Source organism: Carlito syrichta, unplaced genomic scaffold, assembly GCF_000164805.1.
Source record: "Carlito syrichta isolate Samal-C Ts95f unplaced genomic scaffold, Tarsius_syrichta-2.0.1 Scaffold312207, whole genome shotgun sequence".
Classification (NCBI taxonomy): domain Eukaryota; kingdom Metazoa; phylum Chordata; class Mammalia; order Primates; family Tarsiidae; genus Carlito; species Carlito syrichta.
Genome location: NW_007256303.1, coordinates 509165 through 528431, shown reverse-complemented (window position 1 = coordinate 528431; position 19267 = coordinate 509165). Strand labels below are relative to the sequence as shown.

The window sequence follows — 19267 nt, the reverse complement described above, 5'->3', positions numbered from 1 at the left end:
AGCATGTACAGCGTCCGGAGGAAGTCAGAATCCGTCCCGGAGCCGTTGCCATGACTGTCCCCTAACACGGAGAAATCTGGCTCCAGGGAATCAAATTCGCCAAACAGCTCGACGTCGTACACCTCAGGAACGAGTCTGAGGCGACCGGGGAGAGAGACCACAGTTAGTCCCGCCCAAGGGTGGCTGTCAACACAGCCCCAGGCTCCAGAAGGCGGCCGTGGACGGACAGGACAGGGCCAGCCCACACACAGCTCGTGGGCGAACTGCGACTCGGGGGCACTTTCTCACTTTCTGCGGGGAAATTGGCCACCCGTCCGTCCCAGTAGTTTGGGACTCCAGACCAAGGCTATCTCCACCACTCACTTTTTACCGAGTGTCTGGGGTTGCAGTTTGCAAAATCAAACTTGGAAAAATCCCTGCGGCCAGTTTTCATGTGCGTTTTGGTTTCTAAGCAGTAAATTTTTAAATGTTTTTCTTCTGCTCTAAAATTGTCGCATCTAATCTTGGATGTTATACGTTTTCTGTTTTGGAGGACTCTGCATTAGAGTCACGTTCCGTGGCTACCAATAAGCTACTGATAAGAGGCTTATTATTTTCTGGTAAAAGATGCAGACACAGAAACACGGTTCTTTCTAATACAGGCTATGTTCTATCTGCTATTGACTCCAGCCCTGTGTTGTCATCACCAAATAGTTGCATTTAAAATACATACGCCCTCTAGTTTACATCCTTTTTTGTTTGAGTTGGGTCTCACTCTACCTCCCACGTTGCAGTGCAGTGGCAACATCACAGCTCACCACAGCCTCAACCTCCTGGGCTCAAGTGACCCTTCTGCCTCCGCCTCCCAACAAACTCGAACTACAGGCACGCACCACCACGCCTGGCTAAATTTTGGATTTTTCTTGTAGAGATGAGGTCTTGCTATGTTGCCTAGGCTGGTCTCGAACACCTGGGCTCAAATGATCCTCCTACCTCGGCCTCCCATAGTGCCAGGATTACAGGTGTGAGCCACCATGCCTGGCCAACATTTGTATCTTGGAAACTAAAAGGCCGCTCCTTTCCAATTATTTCACTAAGGGTGTTTCCAGTTGTGCTGCTGCCCAAACCTGGAATCTCTCAACTCACAATACAGTGTGTTCTGTGCCAGCATTCTCAGGGGTGGGAGAGGTGACGTTGGGACACGTGGCCCTCAGGTCTCGGGTGGGATATTTGTTGATGGCACCTGGAGAGAGAGCGGGCTGGTTAGTCTACGTGTTGTCCTTCCGCATCGCAGCAGTCCTCTTTTCCTGTGGTCTGTGGTGTTGGTGAGAACAAATTAATTGTACAAGAGACTGCAAGGTAGGTCACTCGGACACCGAAAGTCCTTGTTGGCAAAGTCGGCGAGATGTGGCCATCACCGAGTGCGTCACCTCCAAGCCCCTGCGTGTCATAAACCTGAATTCAAGGGCCTCTCTGACTGCCTCTGGTCACTTGTTTCTCCCCCTATAAAAGGCAGATCTTTCTAGAAGACTCAGTAGTTGTTGAGATTATCCTGTTAGTCTTGGGGTGGGGAGACGTCACCCTCTTTTGCCTTCCACTAAATATAACTCCTAAATCCCAAGACTCCCAAGGGCTATGTGTATCCTTAGGCTTCATACGTGCCAGAAGACCTGCTGTGATTCTCTGGCAAATTTGTGGAAAACCACACCACGTGGGCCTGCCACACTCCCAGTTCCACACAGGCCGGGGCTCACAGGATGTTACAAAGTCCTGGGTGGGCTGCTACACCCGTGTCTAGAATGACCATGCACGGGCAGAGGCTGGGCAGCCCCCTCCAAGACCCACCGTGCAGACCCTGCAACCCCCATGTGGCCGAGGCAGAGCTGCTGGCCGGCCTGGGGGCTCCCCGAGAGGTCCGTGCCTGTGGCTCAGGAGGGCTCAGGCCAGAGCCAGAGCTAATCTGTCATGACCAGACGGGACAGAAGCCCTCGGGGCAGGCAGAGGGGTAGCGTTTCGGGAGGTTACTCGCGACAGCAGCCCGCCTGGTGCAGGGTGTGGTCATCGAAGCACAGGGTGGTGGGCACGAGCCTCATCCTGGGTCAGAATGTGAGGGGGCAGGCTGGAATCAGCCAGCTCCTCTGAGCTCTTGAGCCATGCACCTCGCTCCTCTGCCTTTTCACTGTGACGGGGGAATATATGCTTTCCTTTGAGGGCATAGTACTATCCTTTGAAAGAGCCTGGCACGGGGCGAACACCTGGCTTAGGGCTGGAGGCACCTTCCACCCGTGTAGGGACGTCCTGGCCAAAGCACAGGCAGTGCCGTGAGGCCCGGGCTCAGAAGATCAGGGTGTCCCCAGGGTTCCTCTCTGCCTCCTGCGCTCTCACACTCCGCCACCCCTAGCGGAGGAGCGGATGGCTTCGCTCGGTCTGTACAGACACGACCTCTATTGCAGAAGCAGTGGAAAAGGAAAGCTCGGCCGACTTACGTCTGATTAAATGGACAAAGGGCTTGACAAACTTGACGCCATAGCCCCAGTCTGGTTTGTGGGTTCGGCCAAGCTGGACCAAGTGTTGGCCCAGGGGCTGGCTGGATAATTCTTCTAACTCCTCGTCGTTGTGGGTGGGGCCAAAGGAGAGCACGAAAATGGAGAAGCCTTGGCACTTGGCCCTCAGGGACGCGTTCCTCAGGACCTCCTTGTCTAAGGGGTTGGTCTCACCCGCAGATACCACGAAGATCACTTTGCTTTTCCTCGGATTGGGGGCTCCTGCAAAGACGTTGTCCACTGTCCACTGCAGGGCATGGCCGATGAACACGTCTCCGTGCAGCTGCTGAAAGGAGTCTTGGACGTGACGCTTCATTTGGGGAAGACTGTTGTACGCAAGCAAGTCGAATTCCAGGTAGACGGGGCATTCTTCGGTGCCAGGCAGATAGCCAGCGGGGGAGTAGCTCAGGACAGCCACCCTGTCCCCCAGGACGGAGGCCAGTGGGTCCGGGGCAATGAGGAAGTAGTCAAGCACTGCGGCGACAAAGGCCTTCACTTCCTGAAACTCATCACCGCCTACTCTGTGGGAAGCATCTACGAGGAAAGCCACATCCATGTAATAGTCTTGAGGAGTGGCATCTCCAGGTCTGTAAGTAAGACCTGGGTCTTCTCTGCCATGATGTTCGTGTCCTGCAACAGAATAACTCGAGTCACTCTTTTTAGTAGAAGGATGGACTTGCACCTCCTAGCCATGGATGGCACGTGCACAGCACAGGGTGTAACTGTGCTTTCTTCCCGAACCCATAGCAGACATCATTAATCAATCACAGGACTCATTCGCAGCCACATTCTCTGGATCTGTGTCCACCTAGCGTGTGGAGAGCCATGACCGTGTCACACGTGCTGTCACAGGAGGAGAGACCGATTTGCTGCCCTATCTCAACTCCTTGTGAAAGGATTGATTTATCCTCCAGCTATTTAAGTATGTAAGTTGAGAGACACACAGTGATTTTTAGTGCACTCCACATGGTGACACAACTTGGAGTGCAAATTGGCACGAGATTTAATGGTACGGAATGACCTCAAGAGAAAGTTTAGATGTCGGAAGTTACATGTATCTTTACCCAAATCTTCAAAACATGCACCATAGAGCAACGTCACCAAAGCAGGCAAAAATCCACGCTGGCTTTGGAAACTAAGTGTGTCTTACACAGCACACTCTAAGAACTTGCTACTAAAAAAGGGCCTGCAGTTTACCAGCCCATTTTGAGATAAGGAGCTTGCACCGTGAAGTACATTGACTGTACTGGTTGGTTTAGCAGACGTGTATTCTTTTTTGGGTAGCAAGACTTTCTCAGGGAAGGAAACAGTGCCTCGATTTGCAGTCTGACGCCAGCTCCTCGTCTTGCTCAGACCAGCACTCCGAGCAGCACTGCTCTGGGCCTGAGCGATCGTAAACCTGTCCACCATCTTGGGAAGGATGTCTCCTAGGTGAGGCCACGGCAGGAGACGCCGGCTCAGAAAGATAGGAAGTGGATGGCCAGTGTTCTCTTCTTCTATGAAAGAAGAAATGAGTTTGTGAGCCTAGTCAAGCAAAAAGTGGATTTCTAACTGGCAAAATGCATTGACCTCCATTTCTGCTGGACTCATTATTAGATGCTTTTACATTTGTTATTTTTTTTAATCCTCACAACAGCAAATGAGTTGATTAGCCTGTATGAATGCTGCAAAAGCGTAATACTGAAACAAAAAGCAAAACAACACAAGACCCAGCACCACGATGATGTTCGTAACAGGGAAAATGGTCTTATAGATGATTTGGGGGTGTTAAATGGACCCTGGCTTCCTGGTGCAAACCTCCACATTATCTTTTTAAAAATCTACTGCTGGATTTGATTTGCTGAAGTTTTGTTTAGAATTTTTGCTTCTGTGTTCATAAGAATGTTGGTCAGCAGTTTCCTTTGCATTGGATGTCTTTATCTGGCTTTGGTATCGAGGTAATCTGGCCTTTAAAAATGAGTTGAGAACACTCCAGGCACACTCTTCTAGCTATTTTGAGAGAGACCATAAACCGCTGTTAGCTATAGTTGCCCCGCCGTACCACCGAGCACTGGAAGCGGCTCCTTCTATCTAAGAGGTGTATTTGTCCCCATTTATCAGTCGGTCTTCATTCTCCCTTCTTGGCCACCCTCCCAGCTTCTGTCACCCGCCAGTCTGTTCAGAGTTGTCCCAGTTGTCCAGATTTGATCATTACACATAGCGTGCTGACACCAAAATGTCACATGTGCCCCCAAAGTGGGTACACCTATTATGCACTGGTAAAAGCTAAAAATAAAGAAATGGAAAAAGTGAGTTGAGAACCATTCTCTTCTCTTTACGCTCCTGGAAAAGTTTGTGTAGAATTGGAATTATTTCTTCCTCAATGTTTCGTTGGATTCACCAGAGAAATTGTCTGTGTCTGGAGTTTTCTTTATGGGAAGGTTTGAACTGCACATTCAACCTCATTAATAGGTACAGGGCTATTTAGGTTATTTCTTCTTGAGTGAGCTTTGGTAATCTGCACATTGCAAGAAATTTGTGTATTTCACCTAAGCTGTCTAATTAATGTGCAAAACATTGTTCACAATAGTCCTTGGTTACCCTTTTAATATCTGTAGAATATGTCTCCTCCCTCATTCTTGATATTGGTAACTCAGGTCTTTTCTTTTTTCCTGGTGAGTTTGAACACAGGTTGATAGATTTTATTGATCTTCTTAAAGAAATAGCCTTCGGTTTTATCGATTTTCTCTATTGTTTTTCTCATTTCTTTTCCCTTGAGTTCCACTTGAAATGTACTGTTTTCTTTCTTCTGCTACCTTGGGTTTACCTTCTTCTTCTGGTTTCTTGAGGTGGAAGTCCTGGTCATCAATTTGAAACCCTACTTCATGACTAATATAGGCATTTAATGCTACTAATTTCCCCCTGTATACTGCTTTAGTGGAATTTCATAAATTCCAGTACATTGATTTTATTTTCATTCATTTCAAAATACTTTCCAATTTCCCTCTTGATCTATTCTGTGATCCTAAATTATTTAAAAGTGTTTTATTTAGTTTCCAAATACTTGAGGATTTTCCCAAGATTCTTCTGCTATTGATTTTTAATTCATACTTCTGATTTGGTCAGAGAGCATACTTGGCATGTGGCTTGAGTCCTTTAAAATGTTGAGCATTGCTTTATGGCCCACAGCATGGCCTACCTTGATAAATGCTTCATGTGTACTTGAGAGGAATATGTATTCTGCAGTTGGGTATAGTGTTCTACAAGTGTTAGTCAGATTAATTGACAGTGTTGTTTAAGCCTACTACATTCCTGCTGATTTTCTATCAATTATTGGGAGAAAATATGGACACTTACTGATGCTCTTTTTGTTAAGCTTTTTTTTCTATGTGTTTCATTTTGGATAATTTCTTTTGCTACATTTTCTAGTTAGTTAATTTTTCTTTTGCCAAATGTAGTCTGCAATTAATCCCATCCAGTGCACTGTTTCATCTTTGCAAATTCTATTTAAATCTCTTTTTGAATATCTGCCCTGTCTCTGTTTAATTCTTTAACACACGGGATACAGTCACATTGACTGCTCTCACATTTGTGAATTTTGATGTCGTGTCCGCTGGCTTGGTCTGAGTGATGGAGCTCTTCGTTGGGGGCTAGGTCTCTCTGTTTCCTCTCCTGCCAGACGTGGTGAAATTGCCCTTGCTGGCGTGGAACACTTCTGCATGCGTGTAGATACCCATGTGCTCCATTCTGGAAAGCAGTGAAGTTACGCAGGAAGAGTCTGATCTTCTGGCTCTTGCTGGTGCAGGGTTGAGTTTAGGGCTAATCACTTCCTGCTTCTGCGGCAAGGCCTTCCTAAATTTTCTTCCCGTGACTGCCTGGATTCTGTTTGTCCAAGCCTGCTGGTGGCCCTGTTGAGCAAATGACACTGGTTCAAAGAGTTCTTTCCCGGTCTCAGGTAACGTCTGCACAGGCCCGTGCTGTTGGCACTCTGCCGAATGGCCCAGGAGACGCCCCGCAGACCTTGGGGTTTGCTGTGTAGCCGCTCCTCTGCGGGCTCCACCCTGTGAGCTCCCAGTGCCCGGTCTCCTCATCCCCAGGGCTCCCGGGCTCCCCAAAGACGCCTCCTGCCCCGGGGCCTGAAGATGGTCTCCAGCTGGTGGCTGGGCACTGGCAGGCGCCCCTCCCTCATTTCCCCTCTCGGGTTCCTGAAGTCCAATGTCTCGGGCACTGGCGTTTTGTGCATTTTTTTCGTTTTCCTTTCGGTTGTTGGAGCTGTGAGGGAGACCCAGGTTCTTGGCCCGCCCCAGGCAGGTCTCACAGCCGGAGCTGACCCTCTTGCTGGTCTCCACGCTCGCTCCTTCGCACAGAGGACCGGGAACCGGCCATGCACACACCGATTCTCCTTGACAAAGACGTGTGCAGCCATTGAACACGGCTGTGCACCTCACGGCATGCTTGAAACTCATGGGGTTCCTGTTCTCCACCAGGAACCTGCATCAAACTCCCCTGAAAAGTTCTGCTCAGGATACCAGTCCCCGATTAAATAGCCAAATATGAAACCAGAAGGGAGACAACGATGCAGTTTTCACTCTCCCTCTCTGCTGCGAGCACTGTAGAATCATGTAGTTCAGCCCTAAAATGTCACCCCAAGGACACTCCCAGCATCCTCAGCCAGGGTGCCCCGGGACCTGTGAGGCTTAAGTTCATGGCCATTTCTGCTACCAGGATTTCTGTTTTCCAATAAGAGCATTTTAGTTTCTTTAGAAAGGCCAACCAACACACTGTGTCAAAACATAAAGAAAATATTTCTTAAATGTCCTGGTAGATGAGGCATGGTTGACTTACCTTGTGAGGGGCATGGTTTCTCATGCATGCCCATACCAGAAGCATCACTGGCTTTTTCTCCAGTTCCGTCTTTATAAGTGAGCAAAATCTCTATCCTTTCCCAAAGTGTCCAGCAGAACTATTTTCTAAAGAGGCATTTTTCATCGACAAAATCTCCAAAAATAGATTTCCTCTCTATTTACAAGATTAGAAGCTAAAGGTTGGATGATTATGCCTTGAAAACATTAAAATTTAGTCAAACACAAGGTCTGATTATTCCACTCGCAGTCAAATTCATCTCACTTAGGGAGACAAGGCCTTCTGAAACACCTCCCTTCATGAAAACCAGACAGGCGTGTGGAAAAAAGACACACACAGCCCACAACAACAAGGCTGTGTGTTTTCTGGAAAGGCCGGGCGAGCCAAGTTCCCGTCCTCACTCCGTGGGCCAAGCTCCTCAGGACGGCAGAGGGAGAGCTGGCCCCCTCGACTCCGAACGGGACGTGGACGGAGCCAGGCATTCCGCTGCGTTTCCAGGGAAGCACCCCCAGAGATCAGCCTGGTGTCGGCCAAGGACTTAAGCACAACACGCCAGGAGCTCTAGGGAGGAGCGGGGCGGAAGGAAACTTCGAGAGAATGGAGAATGGAGGGCTCGGGCCATCTGGACCAGGATCGAGCACGCCATGAGGCAGCTGCGCTGCCCCTCACGGCATTGTGGGAAATCACAAGATCTGCATGAGCTGTCCCGTGATTGTCCTTGAAATCTGTCCAGGGGCTAAACGAGCCGCGTGTTCCCACAGGCAAGCCACATGTCCAAGCGAGGCCATTGCCCAGGTGAGGCTCCGTCCAGATGCACTGCAGCCGCTGCTTTCCAGTGGACATTTCTTGCAATGGCTTCCCGTGGGGTTGGCCATGCTTTCTTCTCGCGTCTCCCCTTCCTGAGTTTTACTCAAGTGTTCAACTTGCTCCGAGGCCACGCCCAGCCCTGTGCATGTCTCCTCACAGTTCATCTTCCTGGCAGCATCGTGAGGGTGGGATCGGTGCCATTCCCACTTCATGGGGAGCAAACTGAGGCTTGGGGGAGGGCGAGGGAAGGTGAAGGAGCTGGCTGAAACACCGCAGCCCGGACGCCGCACAGGCCAGGCTGGAAGAAACCGCCAGCTTTGTCTCCCATCCAGCTCCTTCAGAAGAAACGGCCATCAGATGGGAGGGCAACCCGACTTGCTAAGGCGCACGCCCGCTGACTGGCAAAGGGCCTTGGGACTGGTCAGAGATGGTGTCTCCCGGGCTGAGCCTTCCGACGGGGGCCACCCTAGAATGTCTCTTCCTGAAGTCAGCGATTGTGCGAATGGGATGCCACGTCAGGCATGTGCTCCTCTTAGGCCTCGGGCGCAGTGGTCACGAGCAGGACCCCTGGGCCCTAGTCCCACCTCTGCTGCTGTCCCCCCGTAACCCCTCATCTTCTGTTCACCGCAGACTCCTTGTCTCCAAATGGTCTCACGAGGTTGCTGAGAGACTTGAGTTTGCACAGGGCCCAGCCTATGCCAAGTCCGCCACAAGCTCGCATTTTAGAGGGAAACAAACAGAAAGGCCTCAGGCGTCTGGGGATCCTTCTCTGACAGCACGCTGTGCAAGCTGGCTTCTCCCTAGGAAAGTCCGCAAGCCAGCGGGGTGACGCGCACACTACCACGTGCATGGCGCTCAGGAGCGGGTACACTCGTCCATGTGCCCCCGGACGGCCTCCCTCAGGGCACGTTCCTTCACTCTCTGCCCACCCCCACTGCCAGGGTCACCGGCCATGCCTCGAGGCTGGGGCTGGGCAGCCAGGGAGGCGACCGGGTGTGCAAGGGATGGGGTGTGTTGGTTTTGTGCCAACGGGAAATACAGACATATTTGAAAGTCACCTGGCTTGCTGTTTGGGGCCTCTTCTCCCGTTGACCTCAGCTCGGAGGAGTGTCCTGAATGCACCTCAGCCTTCTCCCCAAGGACTCGGGATCCATGTCATTCCAGGCCTGGAATGTCCCAGTGACATTTAGATGGCAGGTTCATGTCCTGCGGACTTTCTCATGCATGGAGCCACAGGCTACAGGAAGGCCCCAGCGAGAAGACCCAGTGCACCCAGGAGTGCAGGTGCCTAGCAGCTGCAGCGACTCTGGAGCTGGTCTTCCACGCTCCCGGGGAGTTTATGGGCACGGTGTGTTTTCAGTGGAAGTGAAAATTAAAAATGGAAATGTGCTACCAAAACGATTTTAAAATAACACTCCCAGGTGACGACAGGATTTAGCGTACGCCCAAATGCGGCAACTGGACACACTCCTCCTCTGTAAAGGCAGAAACAGCTGTTCCCAGGCGCCTCGGCCCGCAGATGCCAGTGTCTGGGCGCAGGTGGTCGTGGCCGGAATCCCAGCTCTCCCACTCACAGGCCCCGTGGCCTCGTGTGAGGCTCTTGACTTGCATCGGGGCCCTCATTTGTGAGACGGAATCATGAGCCTCGTGTGAAGATTAAATACATCGAGTGCAGGAGGGCTCACGCAGCGCGGCCCACCTGTCCCGGCAAGTGGCACGCCATGGTTACTGCTGCCTCCCACGAGCTGTTGGGCGGTCCGGGGGGCCTGTGTGCGCAGCGCCTTGAGAGTTGCCCTGCTTGGACTAAGCATGGCCCCGACAGCACTCGTGTACAGCTCTCAACGGAAACATGCACTCTCTGGCCTGCACTTGGCACTTGTGTATACACAGAGCGTACCTGGCGGGCGGCAAGCTTCCTGAGTGGCAGGAGCGCTCCTGACCCCAGGGTTATCTCCTGGGTGGTGAGGCCTGAAGCCAGGGTCAGCTCTGTAACCCGGAGTCGGGCTGCAGGTGTCACTGCGGGGCCACAGCCTGCCTCTCTAGTGTGTCGGGGAAGCGTGTCTCCCCAGCACCAAGGATTGGGCAGCCTCCATTTCAGTGTGCCTGGATCAGGCCCCCCCGAGCTGCGATCCTCGTGCAGTGAGACCCCCGTGCTCCACACCAGGCCCTTTTCCACATCTGGGGCTTTTGGCCACGTGGGACCCCAGCGTGGGCCACCCGTCCTTGCCGTGAAGGGTACTGGCCCTGAGGGCCTACTCCGCCAGCGCCAGGCCCGTCTCCAGGCATTGGAGCCCTGTGCTCCAGGATCGAAGCCCGAGTCCCTGTTCTGAGCAGAGATTCTGCTAGGGGAGAGGCGTCCACTGCTCCAGGCCAGGCGTCCCCTGCATCTGGAGCACCTGCCGGCCAGGATTGGCTGCTGAGCCTCCCGCCCCTCCGGTGCGGAGGTGCTGTGAAACCTGCTTCTTCTGCGGTGAGTCCGGGCACACCCACCCACTGAACCAGTGGCCTGAGGCACTTCCACCCCTGCAATGGCTTTTGGGACACCGGTGGCTGCCCTGCCGATTGTGGGGGCACCTGATCTCAGTCAGCTGGAGGGCCGGGATCAGCCCAGGCACCCCACGGCCCTGCTTTGGGGATTCCCACATGGGGTGCTGCTCGCCCCAGCCTCAGACCCTCCACAGACACTCCACGCACCTGCAGGCTGACCCGCAGCCCGGCCCCCACCCTGCAAGGACGTCCTCACTCTGGCCCTCTCCAGGGCCGACGCTGCGGCGGTGTGTGGCCCACGTGCCTGGTGAGGGGCCTGAGCTGCCCTTCTCGCCCCTGGCAGAGATCCTGGTAAGCGGTGCCCTGTGAGCTGCACGTCCAGACACATTGTTGGGCCTCAGCGCATCTGCCCCTCGGAACAGAGCCTTGACCCGCAACTCCTACCTTGAAGAGATGCCGCCGAGACCCGTCCCCAACCCATGGAGAGACCCCGCCCGGACCCCTCATGAAACCAGGGAGAGATCCCACCTTGACTCCCTCACCCAACCCGTGGAGAGACCCCGCCTTGCCCCCTCACCTAACCAGTAGAGATAGCCTGCCTTGACCCTCACCCAACCCATGGAGAGCACACACCTAGACCTGTCACCCAACCCGTGGAGAGACCTCACCTTGACCCCTCACCCAACTCATGTCGAGACCTCACCGTGACCCCTCACCCATTCCAGGGAAAGACTCTGCCTTGGCCCATCACCCCTTCCATGAGAGACCCTGCTGCGACCCGTCACCATGAAGAGACCCTGTCGTGACCTGTCACCCTTCCACGGAGAGATGCTGCCTTGACCCCTCACTCCTTCCAGGGAGAGACCCTGGTGCAGGAGTTATCCCTCTCCCCAGGCCCAGGCATAACCCAGACATTCACCACACGGGAGACCACAGCCCAGAACCTGAGCCACCCCCTTCCTGTACAAAGTCCCTCCTTGGCTGGTGACCTCTCTACCCCTTCCCCAGGCATTTCACAGGGTTGGTCCCACACCTGCCCCCCTTGGATAAGAGCCCGAGTAGCCCCCACCCCATTCCTGCAAACAACTCAGTAAAGCAGTCATTTGTCTGCTCCTTGCTGGGGGAAGATCCCAGGCATGGAACACACCCACCCCCTGACAAGGAACCTGGGCCGACCCCCCGCCCCAGGGTCTGCCCTCTCTGCTCAGTGCCCAGGCAGCCGGAGCGGCCCCTCTCCTGAGTTAGTTCAGGCCACCCTCCTTCCGGAGCAGAGAACTCGGGCCGTGGAGGTCCCCACACCTCGCCAAGGCTGCCTCCAGGCGCTTGGAGGCCGCCTGGTACAGGTGCCCGTGCCTGATGCAGGCAAGATCGTTGGGGGTCTGCAGCTTAGCCCGGCCACCTCGCTTCTCCCCTCCCCAAGGCTGAACTGGGAGTCAGACCACGGTGCCCTTCGCGGACCAGCTTGCATCCGAGGCAACAGAGCGCTTCTTCCAGCAAGGGAGGGTCTGGTCAACTTCCATCCACACGACGATAGCCGCTCTTACCCATAGGCGCCATCTGCTGGCCAGAAAGTCAAATGACGCAACTCGAGGGGACCTGCAGACACCGGGTTCACCACTGAGGAACTGGGCCAGCGGCCCGAGACCCGCTGTCTCCCCCAGTCCCACGGGAGGCAGTGAGCCGGCCCGTTAGCGCAGCCAGCCCTCGGAAAGCCTGCACACACAGGCTGCCTATGCCAAAGGAATGCATACAGATTAGCTGCTATCGTTCACCCAAACGAGAAAGAACCAGAGAAACAACCCGGAAGGCCTGAAAAAACAGAGCGTTACCCTTCCAAAGGGGCTCACCAGCTCTTCAACAGGAAACTTAACTCAAGCGAAACCCCTGAAATGTCAGAGAATGAATTCAGAATATTGATTGCCAAGAAGCTCAACGAGGTGCAAGAGAAGGCTGAGAGCCAATGCCAAGAAATTAGCAGAACAATCCAGGAGGTGAAGGGTGAGACTGACAATATTAAAAAAACTTGGTTGGACATGGCAGCTCAAGTCCGTCATTCCAGCACTTTGGGAGGCTGAGGTGAGAGGATTGCCTGAACCCACGGGGTTCGAGACCAGCCTGGGCAGCTTGGCGAGACCTTGTCTCTACAATAAATCAAAAAGTGAGCCGGGTGTGGTAGCATGCACCTGTAGCTTCTGCTACTTGGAAGGCTGAGATGAAAGGATCTCCAGAGCCCGGCGGGTTGACACTGGGGCGGCCACGAGTATACCATGGCCCTCCAGCCTGGACAACGAAGTGAGACTCCAACTCAAACAAACAAGCAAACAGAACTTTACAAACTCAGTGATGGGGATACAAAACAAGTACAAAGCAGTAGCAGTAGGCTAGACCGACTGGGAGAAGGATCTCAGAGCTGGTTCTTTGAATCAACTCAGTCAGACAGAAAGAAGGAAACAGTTAAGAAGAATGAGCAAAATCTATGAAAAATATGAGATTAGGTGACGTACCCAAATCTTTGAATCATAGACGTTCCAAAGGGAGAAGTTAAAGTAAAAAGTATAGAAAACATATTCATGGAAATAGTTCAAGAAAAATTCCTGGTCTTGAGAGAGGTCAGACATCCAGAAACAAGAAGCTTACAGAACTCCAGCAAGATACATTGTCTGAAGACTCTCACCAAGGGAAATAGTTATCTGATTTTCCAAAGTCTACATGAAAGAAAATATCCTAAGTGCAGAAAGAGAAAAGTGCTGAATCACTTACAAAGGAAAGGACATCAGATTAACAGTAGACTTCTCAGCAGAAACCCTATAAGCCAAAAGTGAATGGGGGCCTATTTTCAATCTCCTTAAAGAAAAAAAGTGCCAGCCAAACTAAGCTTCATAAATGAAGGAGAAATAAAATTCTTCTCTGACAAACACTACAGGAATTTGTCACCACTAAGCCAGGTCTACAAGGGATGCTCAAAGGTGTTCTAAGCACGGAAACAAAATGATGACTTTCATAAAAGTTCACATAAGTACAAAGCTCACACAGCCTAGAAAGCAACTACACGCTGGAGACCCCAAGGCAGCTAGCTTGCCGCACGATGGCAGAAACAAAACCTCCCACATCAATGCTGACCCTGAACATAAACGGCCTAGTTGCCCCACTTACAAGAATCAGGTGGCAAACTGGATTAAAAAAAAGAAGACTCAACCATATGCGGCCTACAAGAGACCCAACTAATGGCCAAAGACAGTCACAGACTCAAAGTAAATGGGCGGAAAAGGAAATATCAGGTGAAATGGAACACAAAAACAAGCAGGAGTAGCCATCCTTATATAAGATCATTCAGACTTCAAACCCAAAATAGTAAAAACAAAAACAAAGAAAGGCATTATATAACAATAAAAGGTACAATTCAATAAGATCTGACTATTGTAAACATATACACACAAAACCAGACCATCCAAACTCCATGAGGCAAACACTACCTGACCCTAGAGCACATATTTTCAGCAATGCAATAATACTGGGTGATGTCAACACCACACTGACGTCATCAGGCAGATCATTGAAGCAGAAAATCATCAAAGAAACACCAGACTTAAACAGGACTGTAGACCAAATGGACCTAACAGATATCTACAGAACCTTCCACCCAGCAACTGCAGAATATCCATTCTTCTCATCTCTGCATGGCACATTCTCAAAAATAGACGATATGCTTGGCTACTTATCAAGTCTCGGTAAATGGTAAAACATCAAAAATATATCAAGCACCTTCTTGGATCACAGTGAAATAAAATTAGAAGTCAACACTAAGAGGAGCTCCCCAAACTATACCACTACGTGAACACTGAACAACTTGCTCTCGAATGACCCATGAGTAGACAATAAAATTAAAGCAGAAACCAAAAAACTCATGGAAATAATGAAGATAATGACAACATGCTAACACCTCTGCGATGCAGCAAAATCAGTGTTGAGAAGAAAGTTATAGCCTTAAACGCTTACATCAAAAAGACAGAGAGATCGGAAATCAACAGCTTAAATTCCACCTCAAGGAACTAGAAAAACTAGAGCAATTTACCCTCAAGGTAGCATAAGGAAAGAAACAACAAAGATCAGATCATAACTAAAGACTGAGAGAAAAAATAAAATAAAACGGTACAAAAGATCACTGGCTGCAAAAAAAAGTTGGCTTTTTCAAAAGATAAACACTAGTTAGACTAACCAAGAAAAAAAGAGAGAAGACCCAAACAAATTCAATCAGAAATGACAGAGGAGACATAATGGAAATTCAAGGGACCACCAGAAACTGCTATGAGCACCTCTATGGCCACAAGCTGGAAAGCCTAAAGGAAACAGATTCCTGAAAACATACAACTTTCCAAAACTGAACCAGAAACAGGTTCTCTAAATAGACCAATAATGAGCAATGAAATTGAATCAATAATAAAACATTCCTCAACAAAAATAAATCCCCGGGCCAGATGGAGTCGTGGCCAAATTTTATCAGCTGTACAAAGAAGAGCTGGTACCAATTCTGCTGAAATTACTCCAGAAAATCGAGGAGGAGTGACTCCTCCCTAACTCATTCCATAAAACCGGCATCACACCGATCCCAAACTCAGGCACAGACACAACCAAAAAAGAAAATCATAGGCCAGTTTCTCTGATGAATATAGATGGAGAAATTCCTTGCCAAAATACTCACAAACCAAATTCAACAGCATACCAAAAAATATAATCTATTACAACCAGATGGGTTTTACTGCAGCGATGCAAAGAGAGTCCAATACTCACAAAACAACAAATGTGATATGCCATATCAACACAAGCAAAAAGAAAAACCATATCATCTCAATAGATGCAGAAAAGGTATTTGATAAAATCCAACATCGCTTCATGATAAAAGCCTTTCACAAACTAGGCATTGAAGGAACATGTCTCAAAATAATAACCATATACGACAAACCCACAGCCAGCACAATACTTAATTGGGAAAAGCTGAAGACATTCCCCTGCAGAACAAGAACAAGACAGGGATGTCCATTCTCAGCACTCTCATTCAACATCATACTGGAAGACCTGGCAAGAGCAACCTGGCAAGAGAAAGAAACAAAAGGCATTCCAAACGGCAAGGAGGAAGTCATTCTACACCTGTTTGCAGATGATAGTATGCCTAGAAAACCCTAAAGACTCCTCCAAGAAGCTTCTAGGCCTGATAAATGACTTCAGTAAAGTCTCAGGATACAAAATCAAGGCACAAGTACATCAACAATGCTCAAGCTGAGAACCAAATCAAGTGCTCTATTTCATTCATATGGGCCAAAAAGAACCCCCAAAAAACAAACCTCGGAATACAGCTAGCCAAGGAGGTGAAAGAGCCCCACAAGGAGAACTACAAAATGCTGATAAAGGAAATCACAGATGACACAAACGAGTGGAAGGACATCCCATGCTCATGAATCGGAAGAATCAGTATTGTTAAAATGACCATACTGCTCCATACAGTCTATAGATTCAATGCAATCCTGAGCAAAACGCCAGCTTAAATCTTCACAGAACTAGAAAAAACAATCCTAAAGTGTATATGGAACCAAAAAAGAACCCACATAGCTCAACAATTCTAAGCAAAAAGAACAATTGTGGAGGCATCACACAGCCTGACTTTAAATTATAATGCAAGGTTATAGTAACTAAAATAGCATGGTAGTGATATAAGAATAGACAGCTTGATCAATGGACCAGAATAGAAAACCCAGAAATCAAACCACATATCTACAACCAACTGATCTTCGGCAAGCCAACAAAAATAAGCAATGAGACACCCTATTGGATAAATGGAGTTAGGAAAATTGGCTAATCATATGCAGAAGAATACAACTGGACCCTTACCTCTCACTATTTACAAAAATTAACTCAAGATGAATTAAAGACTTAAATGTGAGACCTGAAACTGTAAGAATTGTAGAATAAAACTGGGGAACACTCTTCTGGGCATCGGCCTAGGCACAGCATTTATGATAAAGACCCCAAAAGCAATCATGGAAAAAAAAAAAAACCACACACACAAATAGACAATTAAACTAAAAAGCTTCTGCACAGAAACAGAGTAAACGGAAAAGATGTTGAATGGGGGAAAATGTTTGCAAATCATGCCTCAAAGGAGTATGTAATCCTGACTTACAACCCACATCTTTAAAATAAAAAAGGAATAATATCCAGAATCTACAAAGAACTCAAGCAACTCAACATGAAAAAAACAAACAACCCCATCAAAAAATGGGCAAAAGACTTGAATAGACACTTCTCCAAAGAAGGCACACAAGCGGCCGACACACATGAAAAAACGCTCACCATCACTAATCATCAGAGAAATGCAAATTAAGAGCACAATGAGATACCACCTTACACCAATCAGAAAGGCGAATGTCAAAAAACCAAAGAACAGCAGATGTTACCATGGATACAGAGAAAGGGGAAAGCTCATACAGTGTTGGTGGGATTGTAGACGAATCCAACCTCTGTGGAAAACAATATGGCAATTTCTCAAAGAACTAAAAATTAAAACTAAAATTAGAACAGAAAACCTAATGAATTATCCCTTGATACCGCTACCCCACTGCTAGAGATCTACCCAGAGGAAAATAAATTGTCGTATTAAAAAGATACTTGTACTCCTATGTTCATTGAAGCACCATTCACAATAGCAAAATCATGGAACCAAACTAAGTGCCCACCAATGATTGACCGGATACAGAAAATGAGGTATGTATGCACCATGAACTAGTACGCAGCCATAAAAGTGAACGAAACCATGTCCTTTGCAGAAGCATGGGTGGAGGTAGTGATCGTCATCCTAAGTGAACTGGCTCAGAAACAGAAAACCAAACACCACCTGTTCTCACTTGTATGCGGGAGCTAAATGGCCACAAGGATGGAAATAGTGGACACCAATACGGGCAGAGGTGGGCAGGAGGGTTAGGGTTCAGACATCGCCTGTTGGGTGCAGCATTCACTGTCTGGGGAATGGGCTACCTGAGACCCAATCTCCACTCCTCTACGATATGTTCATGTAACCAACATGTGTACCCTCCAAATCTAAGTGAAGTTGGGAAAGAAAAGAAGTCTAAATTATCAAGGGAAAATCGATGCAAGGGCTTAACAAAATCCTTTCACATGAAAGTCCTCCATGAGGGCTGCCGTCGCCACCACGGCCACCCACTTCGTCACCTCCCCACGCCGTCACCGTCCTCACTGCCACCACCATCCCCACCACCCCACCTCCACACACCCACCAGCAATGGCGAACGCCTCCACCACCACCGTTTTCGTCTCCACCACCTCTGTCACCACCACCACCGCGACCCAGCGACTACTGCAGGAAGCCAAGGTTTATTCCATTAGAAAGGGAACCCCATGAAATCAAATGTCAGGACGCTGGAACATTGCTTTCTCAGTTGCTCAGGGCACACAGAATCACCTTCGGGGTACGCTTGAATTCAGATACCCACACGCTTAGGGCTCTTATCACATGGGTCTTGTCCACATGTAAGAACTTCCAGAAAGCCAGCCAAACGACAATGACCGTATGATAAATTGCCAGGCAAAAGTCAAGGCAGCAACCTAGTCTACCGTTCAAAACGGAGAAAGAGGAGACTCAGTTTATTCCACAAAGAGCAGCGAGATGGCTAGGCTTCCTAAAGATTTCCTGAAACACGTCATTGAAATTCGGACACGACCCCAGTCCTTGGCAGTGACTGATGGAAGGCGGAACACCCGTCTGGGGTTCCATGGGTGACCTGGGAGCACAGGTTTAACGTTCACAGAAGGGAGCATCAAAGTGGGACACGTGGCGGCAAGATCTGGAAGCGAGCCACATGTTCAAAAGGAAGTGGACGCTCAAAGGTGTTCCCTCAGCGGAAGGTGCGTCGCGAGGGCCTTGAGGCTTGCAGCCGCGTGGAGAGGGAAGTGACGCCGCGCCCTGTGGAGGCAGGCCGGGCAACGGGGCAAAACCGCGCCGACCCACTTGCCTGGGACGACCCGAGGGTGAATGCTGCACCGAAAGCAACTCCACTTGCTCAGCTGTGTGAGCTGAGACTTCGTGTTCGAATTTTCTACGGTGGTCGTACTTTCACAACTTGTGAAAATACCTGGAGGTGCCCTGGGGAGCAGAGGCCGAGGGCCCCGTCCTGAGTCTAAAACAGCATTTCTCTGGCCACTGACTTGACAATTCTCTGTGGCAAGGGCTGTCCGGGTGTGGCAGAATGTCTAGCAGCACCGGGGACCTCTGTTCACCAGTGCCCTCCAGACGGGACCATGAAAACGGCTCCAGACACTGCAATAAATCCCCTGGGGCGGGCCGGGTAGACTCGCTCCGCCGCACCCCCACCCCCAAAGTTTGTACCAGGTGATCACTGAACACCCTCCCGGCTCTATTATCCTATGAGGAATTCACAGCCAGAAAACATACTGGCTTTCTAAAAGGACGATTTGTAGATCAGAATAAGATTAAAGTTAGAAAAATAAAACCAGGAAACAGAACCTGTGCAAATCCCATTGAGCACGACTCCGGCCTAGCTGAAGGGGAGTGTTGCGTCTCACTTTTTTTTTTTTTTTAG

At 49.8% G+C, this 19267-nt stretch overlaps 1 protein-coding gene across 1 annotated transcript in view; it reads right to left on the bottom strand.

The window, feature by feature from the left end:
- Positions 1–1121: 1121 nt before the first annotated feature.
- COL6A5 (collagen type VI alpha 5 chain) overlaps positions 1122–19267 on the bottom strand; it is an 88762-nt gene continuing 70616 nt past the window's right edge. Inside the window, exons 37-38 of the mRNA XM_008069789.1 lie at positions 2466–3152; positions 1122–1222 (exon numbers count right to left, since the gene is read on the bottom strand). Coding sequence (XP_008067980.1) covers positions 1122–1222; positions 2466–3152 — 788 coding nt within the window. The remainder of the gene's footprint in view (positions 1223–2465; positions 3153–19267) is intronic.